Source organism: Eulemur rufifrons, chromosome 1 (genome assembly GCF_041146395.1).
Source record: "Eulemur rufifrons isolate Redbay chromosome 1, OSU_ERuf_1, whole genome shotgun sequence".
NCBI lineage: Eukaryota > Metazoa > Chordata > Mammalia > Primates > Lemuridae > Eulemur > Eulemur rufifrons.
Window position 1 is genome coordinate 70,711,661 of NC_090983.1, and position 26,198 is coordinate 70,737,858.

Here is a 26,198-nt window from a genome sequence, read left to right on the forward strand (position 1 = left end):
GAATATGACATGAAATATTAAAACTTGTTTGTAAAATATTATGCAGATTGGACAGCATAATGATCTGGAGAAGCTGGGCTCGTAATTTTTCAAATGCAACAAGTAAAGAAATGTGTCAAATTTTTTTTCTTAATTCATGAGATGACCTGTCATTTTCACAATTTAGGCTGAATCTTTTAGTAGTAATAAATATTTGGAAATTATCTAATGGAGCTTAATAATATTTCTTTCAAGTTTATCTCAGTTGTCTATCCTATAGGTGAAATTCACCTCTTTCTTACTCTGCATAACTTTATGGGAAAGTCATGCTTCTACTTTTAGAGTTATGGGATCTTACAGCTGGAAGGGACCTTACAAGTTCTTTAAACTTTACAAGATATGTGATTTAAGATTTTTGGAGGGATCACTGGTTAAAAAACTATGTTAATAAAGCAAAATAAAGATTTTTTTTACTGCTTGATTGCAATACTCAAAAAATTTTCTGTAGAGATTTGCATCAAAATATAGTTATGTGTGAGACTCTCTTCTTCCACCATATTTATAGTAAGTGTTTTGCCTTTAAAGTGTTTTCATGTCTTATTCTTTTATTGTCTTTTTTACACAAAGGACATGCAGGTTCTGCCTTCATTTTCACAGATGATTTTGCCTTTACCCAAGAGAGTCCTACTAGTAGGCTCTCTTTTTCTCCCTTTTTGGAGTCTTAATTTTCCTATTCTTTTGATGAGAAGAGTAGAGTAAGAGTCTTAAGGTCCTTTTCAGCTCTAACAGCCTATTTGATGAGAAGAGTAGATGATATGAAATTTTATGGGTTGATGTGAAAAGAATAGGAAATTCTTTTGGCAGTGCCCCACTAATTCTTTTTATTCAAGTTTTTTTGGGTTTTTTTTTTTTGTCTTTGGTCAATAAACTGATAAATGAATAATTTGCTTTTTACAAATGAGTTTGATTTTCTTGTTCTTATGTTGAATAAGACAGCCTCTGATAGCTCTTATTTTTTTTTTCTATTTCTGCTGCCATCTGAGCCCAAGTCGTCATACTAGATACTGACAATTTTTCATTGGTGTTCTTGCTTCAAGGCTGAATCCCCAATAATTCTAGATTTCAGTATATCTCCTGGCCCAACAATCTCCAATGTTTTTCTGTGCCTATAGCATAGTATCTAAATTCTGTAGCTTAACTTTGAAGAATCTCCCATAGTACATGTCAAAGCATAATTCAAAGCTGCATGTCTTCACGCTCCCTAATTTGAACCCAGGCTGGTCTTTTCATAATATCTTCAGAGATTGTATTAGTTCATGGCTTCAAGCTTATGCTGTTCTTCTTGCCCTCCTGCCCCCAGCTCACTATCACCATAACTTTCTTTTGCTTACCTAAGTTCTACCACTTCAAGTCCTGCCTTCTCTAAGAGTTTCTCAGAAATAACTTTGGCCAATTTGTATCTCCCCTTCAAATTATTCAAGAAAATCGTATGTAATCTGCCCATAACTTACTGCTTTGACTTATTTTGGCATTTAGTTATTGATTTACTTTGTTTTATGGTTTTTTTATTTGTGTTATTTTCCCAAAAAGTAATAGGTTGTAGGCTCCTAGGGGGCAGGGGTTATGTTCTGTCTTTTTAAGAAGCCTATAGGTGCTGAGCACAGTTCTTGGCACATCATGGGTGCTCAGTAAAATACTTGTTGAATGAATGAAACAAATACACATGCATTCTTTTCTGCAGCCAGGAAGTCAGTAAGTGTTACATGTGACTGTTTGCAGTGGTTACTTGTTACTTTACTTTGTTACCACGCATTGTTGTTTTTAATGTCTGCCTCTTTACTGTTGCTTTTTCATTTGGAAAAAAAAAATGGAAGATAAAATAAAAATTTTTGTTTGGTGAATAAAACTAAAATACTTAGTTCCATTTACAGTCAGCCCTCTATATCTATGATTCAACCAACTGCAAATGGAAAATATTCTTAAAAAATCCAATGCAACAATTTAAGAAAAACAAATTAAAAAATACAATATAACAACTACTGACATAGCATTTGTATTGTATTGGGTGTTATAAGTATTCTAGAGATGATTTGAAGTATATGAGAGGATGTGCATAGTTTATATCTTCATAATTTATATATTTATGTGAGGGACTTGAGCATCCTCAGATTTTGATATTGAGTGGGATCCTGGAACCAGTCCCTGCCAGGATACCAAGGGATGACTATATTTTAAATTACAGACAAATCTATTTCTATGTGTGACATCACTGATGCTCATCTTTTTAAGAAGTTTTACCACAGGTTTTTTCATGCTCTAGGGGAAAATGATTTAGATTGTAGGCCTTCAGAGAAATCCAACGTATCTTAGACTTACCTGACCGATTTGACAAAACTATTTGTTGCTATTGGCTGTGAATTACCTTTTGGAATATCTACAGAATCCATGCCATCAAATTGAACATTAGCCAGTGACAAAAAGAGCCATAAATTTTTTTTTAGGTTATCCACTCATAATTCCTGAATCTGAGTAATTTCTGTGTGCGTGTGTATTACTCAGCAAGTGCTTTTTAAAAAGTACATTAATGTAGACCTAATGTATTAACTTCTAGATTGTGAATATGGTTAGATTTTACTAGTGAGACTACAGATGTGTTTCTCTTCGTTATCTTTAGATAGAAGTTCATTTCAATTTGAACTCATCTGTTTAAAAACTAAATGTGGGGAGTATTTGGAGAGATCTAAGAAGACTTCATCAGTTTGGAAGAACGAACTGGAACCCTTTCTCCCCTTGAGAAACACAAAGCATGATATTTACTAAGATGCTGAGAAGTCTTGCATAATAAGCCTTTTAAAACTTTTAGAGTTAAAACTTTAACTCAATATTTCTCAATCTTACTTGACCATTTCTTCCCACCTCCTTCCCCAGTATCCCTGCCCTCCATTATTTGTTTATTTTGCTTTGTCTAGCACATTGCATGAAATTAGCATTTTATAAAAAATGCTGGATGAATGAGGGCCATTTATCCTGTTAGTTTGCTCTTTGGGAAAAAAGGACAACATCGAAATAAGTTGGTATCAATTCACATATACGTTAAAAAAAAAAGTTTATAGGCTGCAACAGATGTATTCATTAGTGGGATCAAAAAGGAGAGGGAACAAATGTCAACAGTTTAACCTGTGTTAGAACCCGGATTTGTTAGAAACATTGATGACGTAACTACCAGTAATGAAGTAGTAGTATCAGTAGATGTTAATGGTATGGTACATATGCCTACCAGTGTGCTAGGGTTTTTCTCCTTATTTATTTATTTTTAACCTAGAGAAATAGGTCTAAATTGTGAAGTTTTTTTTAAGTAGGAATTAGTAGATTACTTTCTTGTGTAGAAGTTTGTCATTAGTTTTCCATTCTTATTTTCTTCTTCCATACTTTTGTATTTCTTCTTCCATACTTTTGTATTTCTTTCTCTCCAGTGTGGTTGGTGCTAGTGTAAGGCTGAATGATGTATATACCTTGCTTTCAAGGACATAAGTCATTTCTGAGATACACGTCTGAACTGTGTGTTTTTGTCATCTAACTGCTTATTTGGCTGAAAGGATATTTATGGGCATTTGAAAATCTAGTGGACGTGAATCTTTTATACAGGTTGAGTATCCCTAATCCAGAAATCTGAAATGCTCCAAAGTCGAAAACTTTTTGAGCACCAACATGATGCTCAAAGGAAATGGCATGTTGGAGGATTTCGAATTTTTGGGTAAGGGATGCTCAGCCAGTAGGTTTAAATGCAGACACTCCAAAATCTGTAAAAGTCCAAAACACTTCTGATTTCAAGCATTTCAGATAAGGGATACTCAGCCTGTATTTGCTTTCTTTTGCTGTCTAGTCAAAGTTACTTGTATCAAAAGTTATTTTAAACAAAAATTAATTATAGCTAGCAGTTGCTAAAGATGTGTTATTTTGCATTGGTGTTGGAAGGAAATCTGCTGCTTCTCCTTCTTTCCTACTAGGTGCACTCGAAGTAGAAACCTGAATCTTCTCCAAATCTGGAGGATTCTGTTAGTCATGTCTCTTAAAGGATTATAAACATGCCAGCAAGTGAAGACTGTCTTGAGTTGAAATATTGTTTGTTTTATCTTAGGCTTTGATTTTTTTTTTTTCCCAAACAAAATTCTCACCTCATTTATCTTGGCTATCTTTTAAACAAAATTCTCATAATAATGCGAATGGACTCCTATTCAATAGGTCTTGATCTTCTGTTTATTTGGGCTAAGACTTTAAATTACCTTTCAATTAATGAATGAGCATTAAGTTCCTGTTTGAAAACACTTGGTCTAGTGTCTTGGACCATATGGTATCAAGAAAGTTCTTGCTCCTCTGAAAGATGATTTTTTTGGTAACTAAGTGATTACATATTTATGATCATGTATTTCTTAAAGGTAATAGAAAATTACCCTCTCTTTTCTTAACTGAACTAAAGTATCAAAAATTAGCTAGATATAATATTGAAGCAAGCTTGTAGGACTTAGGGTGGGGAGTGGGTAATTGTCTTGTGTGTTTGTATACTTACGTCTAAGGCTTAGATAACTTTTTAGAGTAAGTTTTAAAGTCGTTAATTCTGTATGACTTAACTGAGACACCACAATTTCTGTGTATGCCCAGTTTAGAGCTTTTTTAAAACAATGGGTTAAGAGTTCATTTTCATTCAGCTTTATTTTTAAGTTTTTTGTGTCCAATAATTTGTATAATAAAGAATTATAATTTTGCTGCAACTCTTACATAAACTTTGAGAGATTTATGTACCCTATTGAATTTGATTTTTCTTTTTTTCTTTAAAGAGACAAGGTCTCACTCTATCACCCAGGCTTGAGTACATTGTCACAGTCACTGCATCCTCGAACTCCTATCCTCAAATGATCCTCCCACCTCAGCCTCCCAGGTAGCTAGGACTACACGCACACATCACCATGTTCTGCTTTTTTTATTTTTTTTTGTAGAGACAAGGTCTTGCTGTGTTGTTGCCCAGGCTGGTCTCAAACTCCTGGCCTCAAGCGATCCTCCCACCTTGGCCTCGCAAAGTGCTGGGGTTACAGGGGTGAGCCACCATGCCTGGCCCCTACATGCTTTTAAAGAACCAAAGTGCTTGAGAGAGAGATAGGGAATAGATGAGGGAAGGGGCAACATAAGAGATACTTTTATTATATGAGTTGAAGGAGAGCAGTGATAATAAAATAGCTGTCGTATCATTTATTGAGCAGTGTTCTCAGTGCCTTACATGTATTATCCTATTTGGTCCCTACAACAGTCCTATCAGATGGGTACTATTTTTTTTCCCATTGATGAGGAAATTGAGGTCCAGAGAGATCAAGTAAATTAGCCTAAAATCATACTGCTGGTAAGTGGTCAAGCTGGGATAGGAATTCTGCCAGTCTGACTTCCGAGTGCACTTAAAAGCTTTGCTGAGCTGCTTTTCTCTATAGCAGTAAAAGATTATGTAATTAATTAAGCTAACCTCCCTAGAACCTGAAAGGGTAGTTATATTTCAGCAATTCTAAATTCTGTAGGTTGAGAGAGTTTAGCAAACTAAATAATTTTGAATATCGGCAATTGTCTTGTTAAATGGTAAGGTTCTAGTCTAGGTGATAACAATTTGTGCAAATATTGTCAACCTTTTATTTATCTGTGTCTTAACACAAAATGATATCTCAAATGTATATTGCTCTAGATTGAGAGGCAGTAAGGTTAAATGATTTTGTTAATATGTAACCACTTTCAGTTGCTAAGGGTATGCTTTAATCATAGGTATTTCTGTTTATTTCCAATTGTGAATGAATGTTTAGTTCCATTTAATGATTCAGTTTTTACATTTATTCAAGTATATTTTTGTATTGTATATTTATTCGTAAAATAATTTAGTGGTGTATGAGATAGCTGTTTTTAAATACTAAATAGCCTCTGTTGGCTGTCCTCATGGAATTTCACTTTAGCATGTTTAAAAGGAACCAGGTAAAAAGACAAGAATCATTTAGATTATCAATTTGCAACTACAGGTTTTGCAGCAAGAATGGTTTTTAAAAATCAAACAAATTTAGGAGTTTATATTTTTTCAGATAATTTTCTATAAGGCTAGACAAAAGATAGGTTAGGTTGTTTGTGATTTCTTTCCAGCAGGAAAAATTTTAGGAAATAGTTATGAAGAAAAGAACTTGTGAAATCCCCATGTGAACACTTTTGTTATCTTTTCATATCGTAGTAAAATTGGACTCATTTAGCTTACATTTTGTGAAATTTATTTGCTGTAGCACTAATTTTAGTACTGTACCTTTTTTTTTCATTTTTAAAATATGTAGAGTGTTAAATGAAATATGCTTATTTATACCTAACATTAGAAACTTTCTGGGATGCTAAGAATGACTAAGCAGGTTGTGTGATGCTCCCTAGTTTGTGTTCATTTATTCTTTATTTTCCTCACAGTGGTGATTCTTCTGAGAGCATCTTGATATTGGTTGTATAACTTTTGTCATTAAAAGAGTAAGAAATAGAAATATACATAGAAGTTGTATATATAGTGTATTTATATGTGCGGTTGGCCACTTATGAATAAAGTATATCAAATATAGTATATCAGTTATTTTTCTTTTTAAAAGGTGCCAAAGCATCCATAAAATTCAGATGTTTAATATTTTAGGGAATTTAGTTTATGTCTCATAAGTATGTCTTTGTCCGTCCCCTATCTTTCCCCCTCTCTAATCCTAACAACTAAAAATTCTTAATTATAGCACTTTACATATTTACCAAAGTAGTTTAAATGGGAATTTATAAAGAAATTTATGTTTTGATTTTATGGTATGCTTCACATTCAACTAATATAAACTACCACTTTGTAGCCTTAAGAATGATGTTGCACGTGGAATTTTTTGTGGCGTTATTATGGCAACTATGTTAAGAATTTTTCCCTTTTATCCTTTTGAATTATCATCCCATTTTCATTAAACTTGAGATGTCATCAGTGGTGAAACAATCTATTATAGTCAGGTACCACATAGGTTTTGGTCAGTGAAGGTGGTCCCATAAAATAATGCTGTACTTTTTCTTTATTTAGATACACAAATACTGTTGTGTTACAGTTGCCTACAGTATTCAGTACAATAACATACTGTACATGTTTGTAGCCTAGGTGCATACTGGGCTATACCATCTAGGTTTGTGTAAGTATACTTTAGAGGGTTTGAACACCGAAATCACCTAATGATGCATTTCTCAGAACATATCCCCATCATTAAGTGACACATGGCTGTATTTAATGCACCCCTAAGAAAGGAAAAAACCTAAAATTGGGAAGTCTAAAAGACTACAGATAAAGGGGACACCAAGGGATAAATCCTCCGTGTGAAGCAAGAACTTTACCTACCATGTAAAAAGGGACAACAAAGGAACTTTTGTTATTTGGAAGAGGAAGGGGGAAAATCACTTATAAGGATTTGAACCACAAGCCGATTCTCATAAGCTTGCAGGCTGGATTCCCATTAGGTGTGGTATTAAAACAAACAAACAAAAAGAATAGACAACGTATTAGGTTGGTGCAAAAGTAATTGCGGTTTTGGACCCTGCATTTTAAATCATTATAGCTAGAGAATTTTAAATCATTATAACTAGACTCCTTTATTAATCAAAATGGAACCATTGCAGTCAACACATTTTTGCCAATGAGAAGTATGTTTGTTTATTCCTTTAGTTAAAAATCTGTGCTTTGGGATTTGACAAACTCTTGGAAAGCATTTTCTGCATCCTGCTGGTTGTGGAAGCGTTTCCCTGCAAAAGTTGTTGAGATGCTTGAAGAAGTGGTATACGGTTGGTGAGAGGTCAGGTGACTATGGCGGATGAGGCAAAGCTTTTTGTTCAGCTTTTGAAGAGGTCTGTTGTTGTCATGGAGAATTGGGCCCTTTCTGTTGACCAATGCCAGTTGCAGGCAATGCAGTTTTAGGTGCGTTGCATCAATTTGCTGAGCATACCTCTCAGATGTAATGGTTTTGCCAGAATTCAGAAAGCTGTTGTGGATCAGACCGGCAGCAGACCAGCAAACAGTGACTGTGACCTTTTTTTGGTGCAAATTTGGCTTTGGGAAGTGCTTTGGAGCTGCTCTTCAGTCCAGCCACTGAGCTGGTGGTCTCAGGTTGTCGTATTGAGAAATGGTTCTTCATTGTTGCATACAAGAGGAGGACACTTCAAAACGATATTTTTGATTTTCAGTCAGCTCATGAGGCACCCACTTATCAAACTTTTTCAGCTTTCCGATATGCTTCAGATGCCAAACTAATAACTGTAGAATGGTCGACCTTGAGTTCTTCAGTAACTTCTCATGTAGTTGTAAGAGGATCAGCTTTGATAATTGCTCTCAGTTGGTCATTGTTAACCTCCTCTTGTCAACTTCCAACTTCTATGGCTGGCCGCTGCGCTCCTCATCTTCAAGGCTCTCATCTCCTTTGCAAAACTTCTTGAACCACCACTGTACTGTATGTTCGTAAGCAGTTCCTGGGCCAAATGCGTTGTTCATGTTGTGAGTTGTCTCTACAGTTTTATGAACTCAAATAAGAAAATCACTCAGATTTGCCTTTTGTCTAACATCATTTCCATAGTCTTAAATAAATATAAAATAAACAGCAAGTAATAAGTCATTAGGAAAAAAACATAAAGTGAAAAATGTGCATTAAGATGATGTATAACATAACCACATTTAAGAATGCATTCCAATATCAAATGCCAAATTTCAACAATGCTAAAACCGCAGTTACTTTTGCACCAATCTAATAGAAAAGAATCTGATCTCAGATTCGTGGTGCTGCCAAGTAACAGGCATAAGTCAACATAAATCCCCTGAAAGAAAGCAACTTTAAAGAGAGAGATTGTAAAATCTATCTCTATGTTATGTATATCCTAGAATTTACGGAAAAGGGAATCTTCTTAATATTTCCACAAAGTAGACTCTTCAGGCTTTTCGGTGATGCTCAAGCCTCTGAAGGAGCTCTAATTTGTCAAATTCTTATAGTAGCTTTTCATGCAAAATATAGTATTTTGGATATTTATGTTTTTGTTCTTTAGTTTCCTGTTAACAACATCACAGCTTTGTTTTAAATTGTATTAATGGTCTATTTACTTTTAGAATTTTCAGTTGTACATAATTTAAGAGTTGTAGATGAGTTTGTCAGGTAAAACAAGCTTTAAGTTGCCACCCCCTCAGAATTTACTAAGATAATGAAGGAGAATGTAGCTTTTTATTTGACAGTAAATTCCATTTCATTCCATAACCAATACCATGATTTCCAGTCTCTAAAGGAACTTTTTTTTTTTTTTTTTTTTTTTTTTGAGACAGAGTTTCGCCTTGTTGCCCAGGCTAGAGTGAGTGCTGTGGCGTCAGCCTAGCTCACAGCAACCTCAAACTCCTTGGGCTTAAGCGATCCTACTGCCTCAGCCTCCGAAGTAGCTGGGAATACAGGCATGCGCCACCATGCCCAGCTAATTTTTTCTATATATATTTTTTTTTAGTTGGCCAGATAATTTCTTTCTATTTTTAGTAGAGAAGGGGTCTCGCTCTTGCTCAGGCTGGTCTCGAACTCCTGACCTTGAGCGATCCTCCTGCCTCGGCCTCCCAGAGTGCTAGGATTACAGACATGAGCCACCGTGCCTAGCCTAAAGGAACATTTTTGAGATGTTTAAAAATTTGAGATATGAGGAGGATAGAGAACTATATAAAGCTCTGTATGTTCTTTAATGATTTTCAAATATTGTTTCCTGTAAGTCTCATAAGCCTAGTGTAGTGAATTTTTGTTACATATCGGGTTTTTGTGGCTTTGTTTTTTGTTTTTGTTTGTTTTTTTTTGAGATAGAGTCTCACTCTGTTGCCCAGGCTGGAGTGCCATGGCGTCAGCCTAGCTCACAGCAACCTCAAACTCTTGGGCTCAAGCAATCCTCCTGCCTCAGCCTCCCAAGTAGCTGAGACTACAGGCATGCGCCACCACACCCAGCTAATTTTTTCTATGTATTTTTAGCTGTCCAGCCAATTTCTTTCTATTTTCAGTAGAGACAGGGTCTCGCTCTTGCTCAGGCTGGTCTCAAACTCCTGAGCTCAAATGATCCACCCGCCTCGGTCTCCCAGAGTGCTAGGGTTACAGGCGTGAGCCACAGCGAGCCACCGCACCGGCCATGGCTTTGTTTTTTAAACAGGATTTGATCTTCTTGTGTGTTAGAATGTTTCAGTTTGAAATTTAGATTCATTTGTATAGTCTGCTGTTAGCCTGAGGAAATGTTCTATTATATTACAGAGATTTTACCCTACTTTAAAAAAAAACTTTAATTCTTATGAGAAATTACTTTGATTTGTTTTTCTCTTAAGTTTTCAAACTTTGATTTCCCAACTTAGCTTAGAATTCCAGTTTTGGATATGTTACTACCTTTTAATTTCTTTATATAGGCCGTTTTAAGGATTAGGCTGTTTCTCTGTTGCCCACCCTGCTTCTGGGTTGCTTTCCCCCATAACCAGTTACCTGAGTCAGCTAACTTTACATTAGCCTAAAGCAAAATTAATTGTGAGGATATATCTGTTGGGTGAGTTATATGGGCTAGGAGCAAGCCTAATTCTTTTTCATTTGATTGCTGTATTTTTTTTTTTCACTTAACATCTAAGTTATTTCTCTGATTTTTTTTAGTCTGGATGATGGAGGCTTGTCAGTGCTTCTGTTTCAAATTCTGTACCTTTTTTTTTTTTAAGCATTATTTTGAGCATGCTTCAAATAGGCTATCACATTCTTCTACTCAATTTCTGTCAACAAGTTCTTGATTAATGATGTATAAACAATTTATTGGTTATTTTTAATCCATTAACTCCATGCTACTTCATTTTAATAGGTACTTTAGTTTTGTTTTGCTTCATGAGTTGACTTTCACAAATAATAAAATTCAGCGCATGAATTTTCTTATCTACCTTTAGTAGGCTTTAATGTTTATGTTCCTACTGACCAAATGCTTATTTCTTTTCTTTTGTTCCTATTTCTCAAATTATTTAATTTGAAACTGTTGAATAATTATATTTTTCCAATTCCTATGATTATTGTATATATTTTTCGCCCTCCCAGTTTCAGTAGATCCTTTTGATGTTCATATTAAAATCAGAATTGTATGTGGGATTATACTAATATAGGTGAGCATTAGGTAAAATCCTTAGGAAATTTATGTTAATCTTCATGATTTTTATTCACACTTAGTAGAATTAATTCATAGATTTGAATGGCAGTCATACGTAAGCTAGATTGAGTTCCCAAACTAAGATCTTCAGACATTTATGTATGTGCCTTAAATTCTCTGTAGGAGAGAGAATAGATGATTGGGGGTTTAAAAGTTTGTTTTTTATGTATTTTTTTAAACTCACTGTTTGAATTTTAAGTACCTTTGATCTAGGATTTTGAAAGGAAACAGATTGTTTTAAAATTTATTCAATATAAATATTAAAAGTCAAAGGTGAAAAATACTGAAAAAATTTTATCTTAAATTCTCTTGCTCCAAACAAGGGAAGAAAATATAAGTGTTGAGTTAATGCTAAAAAGAAATTAATATTCTTAAGTTTAGGCTAGAAATAACATAATAGTCCAAACTTTTAAATTTACTTGTTAAAATAATTTTGACTATACATATAAACTGTGACATAAGTGTTAGATCATTGAAAAAGTACTTCATTCATTCAACAAGCACTTACTAAGCATACTGTCCACGTAGTATAGTGTTCAGTGGTTTTTAATCTTAAGTTATATGATTCTTAAAGTCATTAAATACTTTGGTCTTATAAAATAACCTTTTTTTACTTTTGTTTTAGATGCCTGGAATGATGTCTTCAGTAATGCCTGGAATGATGATGTCTCATATGTCTCAGGCATCCATGCAGCCTGCCTTACCGGTAATCATGTGAAAATAAGTATTTTCTGTGCTGTTTTGACTGATAACTTTTATATGTGAAATAAAATATATGTATTTTTCATGCAGTTGGGTTATCCTTTTAAGTGCTGCTGGAATCCTATAATGTAATATGAGAATTACAGTGGACTTTTAGTTTCTGCAACTTGAATGATAGGCATTTACCTTTTTTCCTATATTAATATTATAATAAATGTACATTCTTAGTTCTTAAGCTCATTCCACATTAAATAAGACCAGAATACCAAAAACCTTATTTTGTGAGCCAGAAAGATTTTACTAGTCTGGTAACATTTTCATTTTAAAGTGTAGACATTTGCTTTACTGAGTGCTAATGAAGTTGATATAACGTGATTTAATACTAGATTTTGAAATCCACATTTCATGAGACCTCAGCTGTGACAAATTAATTGGAAAAATACTTAAACAGCCTTACTACCCCTCTAGCAATATGTTAGTATAGTAGTATAGCAATATATAAGTTAGTATGCTATTCAAATTAGTTTAAATTCTTTACAACCACTACTAGGTTATCAGGTAATAGTCAACATGTGTGGCATAATCCCTTGGTGTGGCAAGTTTTCAGTGTCTTATCTGAAACCCTTAAGGCCAAATAGATTTCAAAATTCTTTCTAGTCTCGAACTCCTGACCTTGAGCGATCCTTCCACCTCAGCCTCCCAGAGTGCTAGGATTACAGGCTTGAGGCACTGCACCCGGCCTCAAAATTATTTCTAATATTGGAGAGTAACACGTTGCACGTGCTATGTCTTATTTAATAATTTCCTGTGGGGTCTAGAAAATGTTAATTTCTAACATGTTAATGTTCCTACAGAAAAACTAATGGGCAGTTACTCTGAGGTGTGATAAATAAAGATTGTAAAGACTTTCATGTTCAATCTCAGTAGGTTTTGGGGCCATACTTGAAAAAAACTTATTTTTCAGAGCTTTTTGGGTTTCCAAATAATGGGTAAAGGGTTGTGGATCTGTGTATACTTGGTGACCATATAGCATCTGAATGAAAGTGCTTAAGAAGCCCCAGGTTGCTGATCCCTTTTACAATTTATAGTCAGCTCAGGGAACTGAGACCACTAAACCTTTTGCTAAGAATCTTTGAGTCACTGGCTTGAGAATTAGCTATAATAGAGATTGGTTTCACTGTGCTTTGTGAGGACTTTATGTAAAATATAGTTTTAACAATGTGAATATTACTAATTTCATTTTTCTTCTTACAGCCAGGTGTAAATAGCATGGATGTAGCTGCAGGTATGTATACTATGTATGCTGGTATGTATTATACTTCATTTGGGGAATAGCAGCCCTATTATAATGAGTAATAAAAGCAGTGTCTTCTTTGACTTTATAATCACCTCCTGATATTTCTTTCTTGATCATAGTTTTAGGTCAGAGGTTCTGGACCACATTTGGTCTGCAGATAAACTTTGGCCCTCACAATGTTTTTAAATTTTGTATTATAATTATTGCTAACATTTAAAGTCTGCAGGTTTTAAATAAAGTTTGGATTTACCTTGCAAAGTTGTCAGTGCTTAGTCCTGTCAACACACTAGGTGTTCAGAGAACATTTGTTAAATGAACGAACTCTGGTTGAGTCCATGTTTGGACTTAGCAAACAGGAATGGGATAGTGGCTCTATACTTTAAATTTGGAGTATGCAGTCTCCATGCCCTTCTGGACTACTTCACATTCATTTCTTTGTCATCTGTGTGGCCCTTGTGGTCATTGGAGTTTGTAAGCCCTGTCATAATTTTTTTTTCCCATTATTTACCAATAACTGGCCATTTTAACTGGCTTTAATATATAATAGTAATGCCTCCATTATTCATGAATAGTTTTCCACATAAGTTAATATTCCAGATGCTGAAATTTATTCTATGATTATACCGAAACATATTTTGTTTTAAACATTGTTGGTTGAAAGATGTTTGAAACATACTATGTGCTTCCCTGCAGGTTTGTTTGGGACATAATTGGTCTTTTTAAGATGTTTCACAGATTTCGTTCTATATTTAAATGAAAATGATGTTCTGAAAATAGTACAATTTTTTTTTTTCTTATTTAGCTGTCTAGAGCTGGGTACTATTAACCCTAAGTAATCCTGGAAAATTATATTAAATTTTCTTTTTAATTACTTTTAAAATGTGTTGGCTCTACTATTGATGTCCATAATAGCTGCTTTTGAGTACAGTCAGTATATATGAAGTTTGTATTGTTTTGCATACAATCTTTGTTTTCTTTTTTCATACAGTTTTACTAGTTTCTAAAGTAAAGATTATTAGTATGAGTTTTGTGACTAATGTGCATTTCAAAGATCCTTAAGAGGTTTTCTGGAGTTGTATAGGATAGCACCATCTAATATAACTTTCTGCAGTGTTGGAAATGTTCTGTAATCTGTATTATCAAGTGTAGTATCCACCAGCCACCTGTAATTATTGAGTATTTGAAATGTGGCTAGCACAACTGAGGAACTAAATTTTTTAAAATTTAATCTTAATTTAAAATTTTAATTTAAACAGGGCTGTGTGGTGGCTACTGTCTCCTGTATTATACAGCACAAGCCTAGAATCTAGATAGTTGTAGTTACCACAAATCTAAAGCCAGAGGATCAGAGGTCAGAGGCATTATTGTACTTTTGTGTTACATATAGCAGAGGAAGAAGAATTAGGCAAGATAGACACCTATGATAGCAAGGAGAAGGGAAACAAAAGGCAAAGATGAGTACTTTTCAGACTGGCTCCAAGAGGGTTTGTAGATTGAACATTCAAATTCTGAAAGTGCTTTGCACTATAGATGTTTCTTTTATGGGAAGGAGAACAGGCACTTAAGTCATGGGACAATCTCAGGATTGTTAGTGAGAGAGAATGAGGAGGAAGAAATAGTATGAATAAATATAAAAACTTTTTTTTTTTTTTTTTTTTTTAGGTACAACATCTGGTGCAGTAAGTACTCTTTAAATCTCTAATGTATTTATTTCATTATACCTCTCCTTATTTTTATTCTAAGAATTATCTGCTAATTTAATCCTTACATTAATCTTCAGTTTTCCCTTTCTATGCCAAAGGTTGAAAAATTGATTTATTTTAAAATGTAATTTTGATGGGGTTAATGGGAGGAATGGGAATTATATGTGTCAGTTTTTACAAGAATTTGATTTCTCTCCATCACAATTAGGAAGGGAAGCAGAACTTGTAGGTGCACAGTAATTAACCTGGTAATCATTAGTAAGCACTGCATTAGAAGATGCTGTTTTTTGTATAGAAAAATTTATGTACCCATTTTCAACACTGCAAAGCTAATGTAGAATTTTTTTAATATGTAGTAATTTTAAGAAACACTTTTTTGCTCTACCTTCCTTAACACTACGTTGGAAAGAAAAAATGGCATGTTCAGAATTCCTTTGATATTTCTTTAAGAAGGGAGAGAATGATATCTGATATCGTAAAAGTAGTCTTTCTCCTTTTGCTTATGCTTCTGTGTATGATATTCTGTTAAACATTTTTATACTGTCCCATGTTTTAGGAAAATGATGTTAACCCTACATCCCCACTTAAAGATGGCTATTTTATGCTTATTAATATTATGTCATTCTTTAGCCTAAAAGATTTTTTTTGTGGTTTGTTTGATTTTGGCTGTTCCTTAAAGATCAACAAAAGGAAGAGTTTATGTGTATAATCTCTTGCAATCATAGCAACATTCTAAGAGGTGGTAGTTATCCCACTGTTGTGGTTGAGGAAACATAGGAACCTTTCAACTAATTATCTATATGTTAATATTTTACATTTGAGGGGAAAATTTTCAAATTGAGAACCTTATTTAAATGTTTTTAAAACATTCATGTATCTTTTGTGTTAAAAGTTGAATGGTTACAAAATATCCATCTGATATTCTTCTATTAAGTACCTGCTTTTGAAAAAGGATAGCTTCATGTTTTTCTGGCTTATTTAAGTAATGGTTTATTGGGAGGAAAATGAAGCAGACATAAATTATGAAGAAGAAAGTAAAATTCACCCTTAATTTTTCCACCATGAGTGAACTACCACTAATATTTTGCCAGTGATCTTTTTGCATATATTATTTAAGCATAAAGAAATATGTGTGTGTATATATATCTTTTTACATGATTGGGTCATATCATATATGCTTTTAAATTATTTGTAAATATATTTTTGTATTTTGTTTTTCTCCTTTAAAAATTAGTTGTGAAAAATCTGTGAGTTCCCTAATGTAGGTGTAATATTAATAGTTTAAATGACTTCATAAAGTATTCTTCAGCATCGAGGCACATGAATTTATTTAACCATTCACCGAGTGATAAAAATTCAGTTTATTTCTAGGGTTCACCCTCCCCCAAATACAAACAGTTCAGTCTTTCACACATAAGAAAGACTCCAGGAATAAAACTTCTGGGATGGAGAGTATGTACCTAGTTATGTTGTTTTTCAAGAAGAATATAAAATGCACATTTCTAATAGCATTGTAGGAGCATTTCCTTTTCTCCAAGAATCTCTAGTAGCAGTAGCCCATTATCACTCATTTGTTTGATGACTGGACATGGGTTTGAAGTGATAGTTGTTATTTGACTTCTCATGAAATTTAACATTTTATTTGCTGTTTGGGTTTCTCTTCTGTTAACCTATCTCCATCCTGTCCTGTTCTTCTGTTGGACTATTCTTTTGGGTTTTCCTTACCAATTTTATCTTAAGAATTCTTCAAATGCTGTAGATATTAATCCTTTACTGGTCATGAATTTCAAATATTTTTCCTAGTCTATTGTTTGTTGATTTTTGCTTTTGATGTGGCTTGCTACACCATTTTTTATTTTAATGTAGTCACCTACGGTTATCCTTTTTTTCTTACTTTAACTTTGATGCATTATTTTTTAAATATTTAAATATCCCTCTGTGTTTCAGCTTTGATTTTACTCTTGACCTGAATTTGCTCTTTTTCCCCCCCTTGTTTGAGACAGTGTCTCACTCTGTTGCCCTGGCTAGTGTAGTGATATCGTCGTCATATTAATAGCGCACTGCAACCTCCAACTCCTGGGCTCAAGTGATCCTTCTGCTTCAGCCTCCTTAGTAGCTGGGACTACAGGCATGCACCAACATGCCAGGCTAATATTTCTATTTGCGCTCTTGTTCAGGCTAGTTTCAAACTCCTGGCCTCCTAAAGTGCTAGGATTATAGGTGTGAGCCACCATGCCCAGCCTTGGTTATCCTTTCTAGCTTTTGAGTATCTTGAAATTTTTACAAGGGTGTCTTCATCCCTTGTGCTACTCATAAAGTTTCATGTATTTTCTTAGAAGATTTTTATTGCTTTTTTTTTTTATCATTAAGTCTATAAGATAAGCAGTTGTGTCAGGCGTCTATCAAACCTTTTTTTTCTCATTTAATTGGAATTTCTTTTTTGTCATATACTAAATTCTCATATATTCTGGCATCTATTTCTGGGTTTTCTTTTCCACTGTTTATTTCTATTTGTATATTTCTAATCTAGCATTAATACTTTTTTCAATTAGGGTGGCTTTAATATTTATTTAATAAGGCAAGTGTTTAATTCCTTCTGAATTCAGTTTGCTTTTATCTTATGTAGGTTGGTTGTGTCTGGGCAATAACCCCTATCTTTCTGTTCCTTAGAACAACTTGAATAAATGAGGACTAACTTATTAACAGCTTGATATAGAGCACAACTAAAAACTGACTTAACTTAATACTTTTTGAGGATAGAGGTTTTGGATTATCATTTCTTTAGTAGTTATTGATCTCTTCTAGTTTTCTATTCTAATTTTTCTCTTTCCAGAAATTATCCCTTTGATTGGCGTTTTCTAATTATTTAGCATAGTGTTAAAAATCATAATAGCTGTCATACTTATTGTGGTTTTGTGTGTGTGGAAGTAATTTCAGTTTATTTCTGCTATTGTCTTTATTTCCTTCTTGGTTACTTTTTGCTTTTTTTTTTTTTTTTAGCTTCTAGTTTTCAGACATCGTTAGTTTTTGTACAAATTTAACTGTCTCTTAAGTTTTGATATACAGAGTTTTCATTGTCATTTGGCTCTAATTATTGTGTTTTCTTTTTCTTCCGTTGGATTTCTTTATTAAAAGGTTTTAAGCAGTATGTTTTTCTTGGTTTCCAGACAGGGGACTTTTTTTTAAAATAGACTTTATTAGAATAGTTTTAGGCATGTAGCAAAATTGAGTGGAAAGTACAGAGCTCCCCCCACATAACTTAGAGTCTCTCCCACTATTAACATCTCACAACATATTGATACATATGTTACAACTGATGAATATACACTGACATATTATCACCTAGTGTCCAGTTTACATTAGAGTTCCCTGTTGGTGTACATTCTGTGTATTTTGACAAATATATGATGAACTTGTATATATCCACCATTCTGATAGCATGCAACATTGTTTCATTGCCCTAAAAATCCTCTGTGCTTTAAACCTATTCACCTCTTTTGTGTCCATATATGTGTCTTTCAGAATTTCGTATGGTTGGAATCATATAGTGTGTAGCCTTTTCAAATTGGTTTCTTTCAGTAATGTGCATTTAAGGTTCCTTTATTGTCTTTTCATGGCTTTGATAGCTCATTTCTTTTTTAGCACACAATTTCATTGTCTGAATGTACTACTTTTTATTTATCCATTCACATACCAGAGGACATTTTAGTTGCTTCCAAGATTTGGCAATTATGAATAAGCCTGCTTTAAACATCCACTTGCAGGTTTTTGTGTGGACATAACTTTTCAACTCATTTGGGTAAATACCACAGAGCACGGATTACTGCATTGTATAGTAAGAGTGTATTTGGTTTTGTAAGAAACTGCCAAACTGTCTTCCGGACTGGCTGTGCCATTCTGAATTGCTAATAGCAGTGAATGAGAGTTCTTCTTGTGCCATATCCTGACTAGCATTTGGTGTTATCAGTGTTTTGGGGTTTTGCCGTTTTAATAGGCATGCACTGGTATTTTGTTTTAATTTGCAGTTCCTTGATTATATGTGATGTGGAGCATGTTTCCATTTGCTATATGTATGTCTTTGATGAAGTGTTTGTTCAGATCTTTTGCCTATTTTTCAATTGGGTTCATTTTCTTATTGAGTTTTAAGAATTATATATTTTGGATAACAGTCTATCAGATGTCTTTTGCAAATATTTTCTCCCAGTCTTTGGCTTATCTTATTCTTTTGACAGTGTCTTGCAAAGTAGAAATTTTTAATTTTAATGAAAATTAAATGTTGTTTCAACCTATCAATTACTTCTTCCATGGATTGTACCTTTGGGAAACGTATTTTTTATAAGCTATACTTCTCCATGATGATCAGAAAGCACAGTCTGTAAGATTCTTTGAAGTTTATCAAAGATTCATTGTTGTTCTTGTTCAAGGCTAGTTTTTAGGAATATTCTGTGTCTATTCAAGGTTATTTTGTTATTCCTTTATCTTGGCTTATCTTTCATCTGCTTGGATCTAAGAAGTTGGTGTATAAAGATCTTTAACTAGAAAAGTCATCTGTTTCTCCCTGTATTTTCTTATTGTAACTCTGTGTATTTCAAGCTAAATTGCCCTATGCATATGTGTTCAGGATAAGTTTTTGATCTGTTACTTTTTACTGGTATACAGTATCCCTCTCTTATTTCCATTATGGTTTCTGCCCATGATTTTAATGGAAGTGGCTTTAGAGCAACATTTGTTAGTTTTTACTAAATTGCCTTTTTACATTCGTGTCTTTCTTTTTATTATTTAAGCATTTTTGCTTTTATTTATTTACTTATTTATTTTTGAATACTTGTGAACTCAAGGTTTTCAGGATAAGATTTGATCTAACCAAGTTTAATAGTCCAGTTTTGTTTTTCTTCATTTGATTTTTAATTAAAAATAATTTCTTTTGAAAATTTCCCAATATTGAACCACTCTTGCACTTCTGCAGTAAATTCTGCTTTGTCAAACTACACATTGCAAGATTTTCTTTGGTAATATTTATTTAAATAGTTACATTTAACTTCATGCTGCCTTTCTAAAACCCCATTTTCTATTGGGTTTTTTGTTTGTTTTGAGACAGAGTCTTGCTCTCTCATCCCAGGTAGAGTGGAGTGGCTTCATCACAGCTCACTGCAGCCTCATACACCTGGGCTCAAGCGATCCTCTTGCCTCAGCCTCCCAAGTACCTGGGACTACAGGTGTGCACCATGACACCTGCCTACTTTTTCTGTTTTTGGTAGAGACGGGGTCTCGCTCTTGCTCAGTCTGGTCTCGAACTTTGGAGCTGAAGCAATCTTCCCACTTCAGCCTCCCAGAGTGGTGGTTTACAGATGTGAGCCACTGTGCCTGGCTGGGTGTTTTTAATTAATAGAGAGCTTTTCATCTTTTTTCATAATGTGAAATAATATAACATTACAATTCACTGTTCTTTAAAGGTTATATGATATTCTACTGTAAAACCACCTCTTTGGGTATCTTTCAGTTGTTTCTGTAGTACTTGGAATATTCAAGTGTGATGTACTTCTACTGGAGTGAATTTTGGTAAAGTAGTTTGCTTGGAAATCATTTCCTGTAGGTTGTGAAATTAGTTGTAAATCTATGTGTCATTGTGTTCTTCCTGAATTCTAATCCTGTTTCTTGGCTTTTTCTTGTTTTCTCTATTTAGGGTAGTGAGGAGATTTTTCTGTGTATTTAGTGTTTGGCTTCAGACATTTTTTTCTCTTTCACTTTCATGAAATTCAGCTTAAACATTGTATAAACATGTATGTTATGTACATCCATTACATACATCAAGTTGAGTTTGAGAGTATTAACGTTCTTCACAGCTCTCTGTTGACTAGCTTTTTCTTGTCTTTTTCTGAATCTGAAAAGTATGTTAGCATTTTTGTATAATTAAACTTGACTTTCTTAGATATTTTCCATTATATTGCAAATAGAATATACTGATAGTATGAATGGACCATATTGACCTGTTTTCCTGTGGGTAGATATGAGTTAACTAATTTTTCACCATTGTAAGTAGAGAACATCTTTATACATGACATGTTTGAAGTAATATCAGTGAGATTTTTTGAGGTAAAATTTCAGGAAGAAGAAACAATATTTGCATTTTTAATATTGATACAAACTGGTAAACTGCCTTTGAAAGAGTTTATACTAATTTTGTTTCCAACAATAGCATAAGAGAGTACGCTTTTTCTCATACCCTTTTAACATTGTATGTTAACAGTCTTTGTCAATCATCTGATGAGCTAAAAGTTTCATTTAGTGTGTACTTCTTTGATTTGCTGATGAAGTTGATCATCTAATTATCTTCACTGTATTCTGTTTATAGCCATGTTTTTTATTAGTTTATCTTTTGATGGTAGCAGATTTTTGTATATTAAGGATAATGATATTTTTGTCCTTTATTTTGCAAATATACTCCCATTTATCCTCTGTTTAAAAAATAAGTTTTTATTGATTTCCCAGAACTGCCATTTCATGTCTGATTTTTTTATTATCACAATAACTATGTTGGTAACAAAATAATTGTGGTCTTTAGAAGCAGATATGACTAGTTGTTCTAGTGTAATTTCCTGAGTCCCTGTGAGCAAGTTGTAAATCCTCCTAAAGGTTGTTCTTTTTAATCTATAGAATAGAGAGAGTGGTTATACCTGCGTTATAGTGTAGTCAGTGAGGGTCAAATCAAGTAATAGGTAGTGAACACTAAGTTGATTACTATTTGATTTATTAGCTTGTATGTCTCCTCTTGCTTCCCATCATTTGGTTGACCATACACTGCCCCTTTCTTTTTTGTTTCATTATCTCCTCATAAATTCTTGTGAACTTCCTCTTTCCTTGATGCACCCTTTAGCACATATGATTTGGGAAGTTTAAATATAGTTTTGGTACTTACGGTAGACCTCTCTTTTGGTTGTACTATTTTGAGATGCTACTGAGTTCATTACATTTTTTTTTAAAAAGATAAATACAAATACCTTTATCTTAACACCATTTAATTTATTAAATAAAGCATTATCCGTACATTTGAAATTTATGTATTTGTAATTTCATTGCCTTTTGATGAAAAGATGTTAAAGTAGGTTAATAACAGAAAGCCAAATTATTTTTCAGCACCTATTTAATATTTGCTTCAGAGACAGTACAATTATCCAGTACAAAGTGCTAGAACAAGTTAAAGAATTTAACATACCTTTGGAATTATCTAATTATCCTGATACATTATGCAGAAATCCGTTCTGTGAATAGTCATGTCACATAACTTATCAAATCTCACTATAGGAAGAGCCAATCACATTATCAAACAGCTCAAATTTTATAGAGTTATTTCTTTGAATTCTAGTGGCTGTGTATAATTCCTTTACATTAACACTAGTTCTCTTTTCAGAGATTAGAAAATAAGCATCTTAATAATTAAAATCACATTGATTTATATTCAAGTCACATTTTTTTGGCTCTCCAACCCCAGACTTTGCACGTGTTCCTTAAATTAGCTAATTTTCAATTAGCATATTTCATTTCACCTTTTAAAATCTGAAATTGGAGTGTAAGCTATCTTATGACCTCCATTATCCAGGTGGCAATTATAGCTTAACTGTACATGACTGAACAACAAAAGTGCCAACATCAAAAGAACGAATGTCAGTGATTTGGAAGAAAATGCTAAAAGTGATGGTAAAGCACTCTATTATCAGCTAGGAATAAAATTATAGCCCTAAAAATGAGAAAAGCAATGAATCACATGTGTTCAGCCACATTCCCAAAGCAGAAATCAAAAGTAGGTCAGCTCTTACTCAATAAAGTTGATAAGGAAAAATGAATGTTAGATGAGCTTTAAATAAGTACAAAAGAAGGTTAAGAACCAGTTTTTAGTGGTTTTCACTCGCTTTATGATTTTTTTAAGACATACTACATTACCAATATTCTAGATGCCACAGAGGGTGTATTACTTGGAATATAATGAATGTCAATAACTCTGATACAAAAAATGATCTCATTGTGAAGAGGACTATCTTAACTACTTTATTTTCCTTTTTATGTATGAGCAAAAATGATATGTGATAAAATCATTGTTTAAGAATAAATCTTTCAATAAGTTTGAAGTAAAAATCTGAGTGGTAAAAAAACATGTGATAGTTAAATAATCTTATGTCTCAGATTTGAGGAAATGTAGTGGTATGGATTGTCTTTGTAACCCTCCCTCAAGCGTAGTTAAGTTTGTTATCATCTGAAAAATCTGGTGTCCCTGATTGGATTCACTGCCGTTTTGATGTCATCCAATAATTAACCTTTATTTGAGGCATCATGTCTATTGATGCCTGAGATTTCTTTAGCAACTTTTAGTAGGTTCTTAGTATGTTCTCTTAGACCTTGGATTTATAATCTATATCATACTAGTTTTATTCACATAAAATTTTATCTCGCCTGTCTTATTTTGAGGCATTTGGATTAACATTTTGTCCCTTTTAAATTTCATCTTGTTGATAAATTCTGATTGCCATCTAAAAGCTGTCCCTTCAAGTTTTGACAGCTATGTCTTTATAGTACATCATTTTAGAACTTTGTCCAATTTGATGTAAATATTCTTTATACTAGAGTAGATGAACACATAATCAGTTCATCTATTTTAGCACCTAGTTCATATATTTTTTTCATCTACTAGGCATGCATTTCTATTCTGAAAGATTGTCTTACATACGTAAGTTACAGAGTTACTGTTCTTAGGAGAGAGAAATCCTAAACCCTGAATTGATCTATGCTGCTCTTTTGAAGTACTTTAAATAAAAATATTCCATTTTTCAGTTCTCTGCCTACTTGCATGGATAAATTATTCTAGAAGACTTAAATTTTATCAAAACATGCTCATTTTATATTTAATTGATTTCTTTATATATATTGATATAAATCTATTGGTACTCACTTTCGATGGCATTGTTACATAATTTTTGTCTTTTTGTTATTTTTATTCTTTAGAAATCAATGTGGACTGAACATAAATCACCTGATGGAAGGACTTACTACTATAATACTGAAACAAAACAATCTACCTGGGAGAAACCAGATGATCTTAAAACACCTGCTGAGGTAAAAGTTTGAGGACTAGAAATCAGGGACTGTTAAGTAGACTAGGGCATATTTTATTTCATTCTGTGTTGCAAATTTTACTATTCAAAATATACAGATATGGAAGTAGAAGTTAAAGTTGAAGGAATAAACTGAGTTAAGCAATATTGCATGTAGTTTAATTAGAAATTCTGGGGTGCTAAGTAAGAGTTGACACAGCACTCCAGGCTATGCTTGGCTATGCTTAAGTTTCGTCTTAGCTGGTGGTATACCTTTTTGTTTTTTTCTTAATTAAGGAATTTGAGAAAAGGTAAAAGTATTTTCCAGGCTACCACACTAATATGCACAGCAATGCTTGGGAGGAGAGGTTGGTAGATACATTTTTTATTTATCCCGGTACTGACTTATAGTCTGATATTTATTGAGTATATATTTTGTCCAAGACACTCTGTTTTCAATAGCTTTCTTATACCACCCTAGCAGGTTTTATATATTAGATTTTAAGTATACCATACCTACATTATTTTCCTATATAAGTTAATTCATATAGAGTTGTAATAAACTATTTATCACGAAATTGAAATCTAAGCATGACTAAACCAGATTTTGCTTTTCTCAAATTTTATGTTTTACTCGTATTAGTATTTGATAAATCTGTTTGTTAAATATGAATGATTTTTATTTGTTAGAAGTGGTGATTTTTACCTGTGGTGGGATGTAAATGATAAAAGTACAAAGGATTTGAAATTCACATAGAACTGGTTTTGAATCCTGTCCCATTACCTTAAACAAGTTACTTTCTCTCTTCAAGTAAGTCTGTAAATTTGGAATAATGGTATAAATTTTGTAGTGTTATAAAGATTAAATAATATATCCAAATAACATCACTTAGTAAGTATTCAATAATTGATAGCTTATATCATCTCACAAGTTTTGGAATTGTATAGTTTGATGATATCTAGTGAAAACAGCCATGTGAATGAATGATCAGTGATACTGAATGTATTACTGTTGACTGAAAGTTTTTTCCTCTTTAGCAACTGTTGTCTAAATGTCCTTGGAAGGAGTACAAATCTGATTCAGGAAAGCCTTACTATTATAATTCTCAAACAAAAGAATCCCGCTGGGCCAAACCTAAAGAACTTGAGGATCTGGAAGGTAAAACAGGAAAAAATAATTTTTAATGTAACTTTTTAGATATATATGTCATTCACTTTGAAACAATCCCTCCTGAATAGGCTTGTTCAAAGCCCTTTTTTCTTTTAATTAAATGATTAGAACATTTAAAATGGTATAACAGTTTTATGGGCTCTTATTTTCTTGTTGCTCTAGATCTCAGTTCTATAGATTTTAAATAGATTTTTATTTGATTTGATTCCACTGAAACTAGGGTACCAGAATACCATTGTTCCGGGAAGTCTTATTACAAAATCAAACCTGCATGGTGAGCTGCTTTGATAATTCATTTTCTGTCATACTTAACATTTTTAGAGTATGTCACTAATGTTCACTAACCATGAGTGGATAGATCTGCAGTGAAAAATCTCTAAAGAATTCCTTTCATTTAAGGGTTATATTATAAATGAGCTTGTAGCTTTTAAAGGTATAATTTGATTTTTAAAAAATCATTATCATTTGAAAATTGAATAAGGGCTTCACTTACAAAATTTCTAAATCCCTCCGTGAGTGTTGGTGCATAGATGGAACATGTCTTTTAACCCACTTCACAGTAGTAGATAGTAGATAACCTTGAATCTTTTATCAGTTTACATTTTGTTAGTGTATTATCAGACTGTACATTAAATGCCAATTTTGTTTTAGCGTAACATTGCAAAATGGCCATATATGTTTGTTATGGAAGAATTAAGGTAAACAAGATATGCCTCACTTATAAGGGGAGAATTTTTCAGCATCCTTAACTATTCAGAATACCCTTGAAAATCTGGAAATACTTACTACCTAATACAAAACCCAGGGCTTAAAATAACAGAGATAATGAGTAAGAATTGAAAATTTAGTTCTTTTACTCTCAGTTCTAATAGAATCTAATGTCATAAATTATACCAGATTAGAAGCAACAGATTGTATTAATAGGAGAATGGGGCTAATAAAGTAGGTTGCAATGTGGAATGACATCTGGAAAGAAGATAAAACTTTCTTAGAAAGACACTATCATCTTCAATTCATTTGCCTTTCCT

General features: G+C 33.2%; 1 protein-coding gene across 9 annotated transcripts in view; it reads left to right on the forward strand.

Moving 5' to 3' along the window:
* Window positions 1–26,198, forward strand: part of PRPF40A (pre-mRNA processing factor 40 homolog A) — a 49,414-nt gene that overhangs the window by 4,067 nt on the left and 19,149 nt on the right. For 4 of the 9 annotated variants that reach the window (XM_069456802.1, XM_069456888.1, XM_069457106.1 and 1 more), the window contains exons 3-8: window positions 11,840–11,920; window positions 13,171–13,201; window positions 14,876–14,892; window positions 23,911–24,021; window positions 25,038–25,158; window positions 25,391–25,444. In XM_069456802.1, the coding sequence (XP_069312903.1) occupies window positions 11,840–11,920; window positions 13,171–13,201; window positions 14,876–14,892; window positions 23,911–24,021; window positions 25,038–25,158; window positions 25,391–25,444 (415 nt within the window). The remainder of the gene's footprint in view (window positions 1–11,839; window positions 11,921–13,170; window positions 13,202–14,875; window positions 14,893–23,910; window positions 24,022–25,037; window positions 25,159–25,390; window positions 25,445–26,198) is intronic. The other 5 variants (XM_069456954.1, XM_069457021.1, XM_069457280.1 and 2 more) reach the window with 2 other exon arrangements.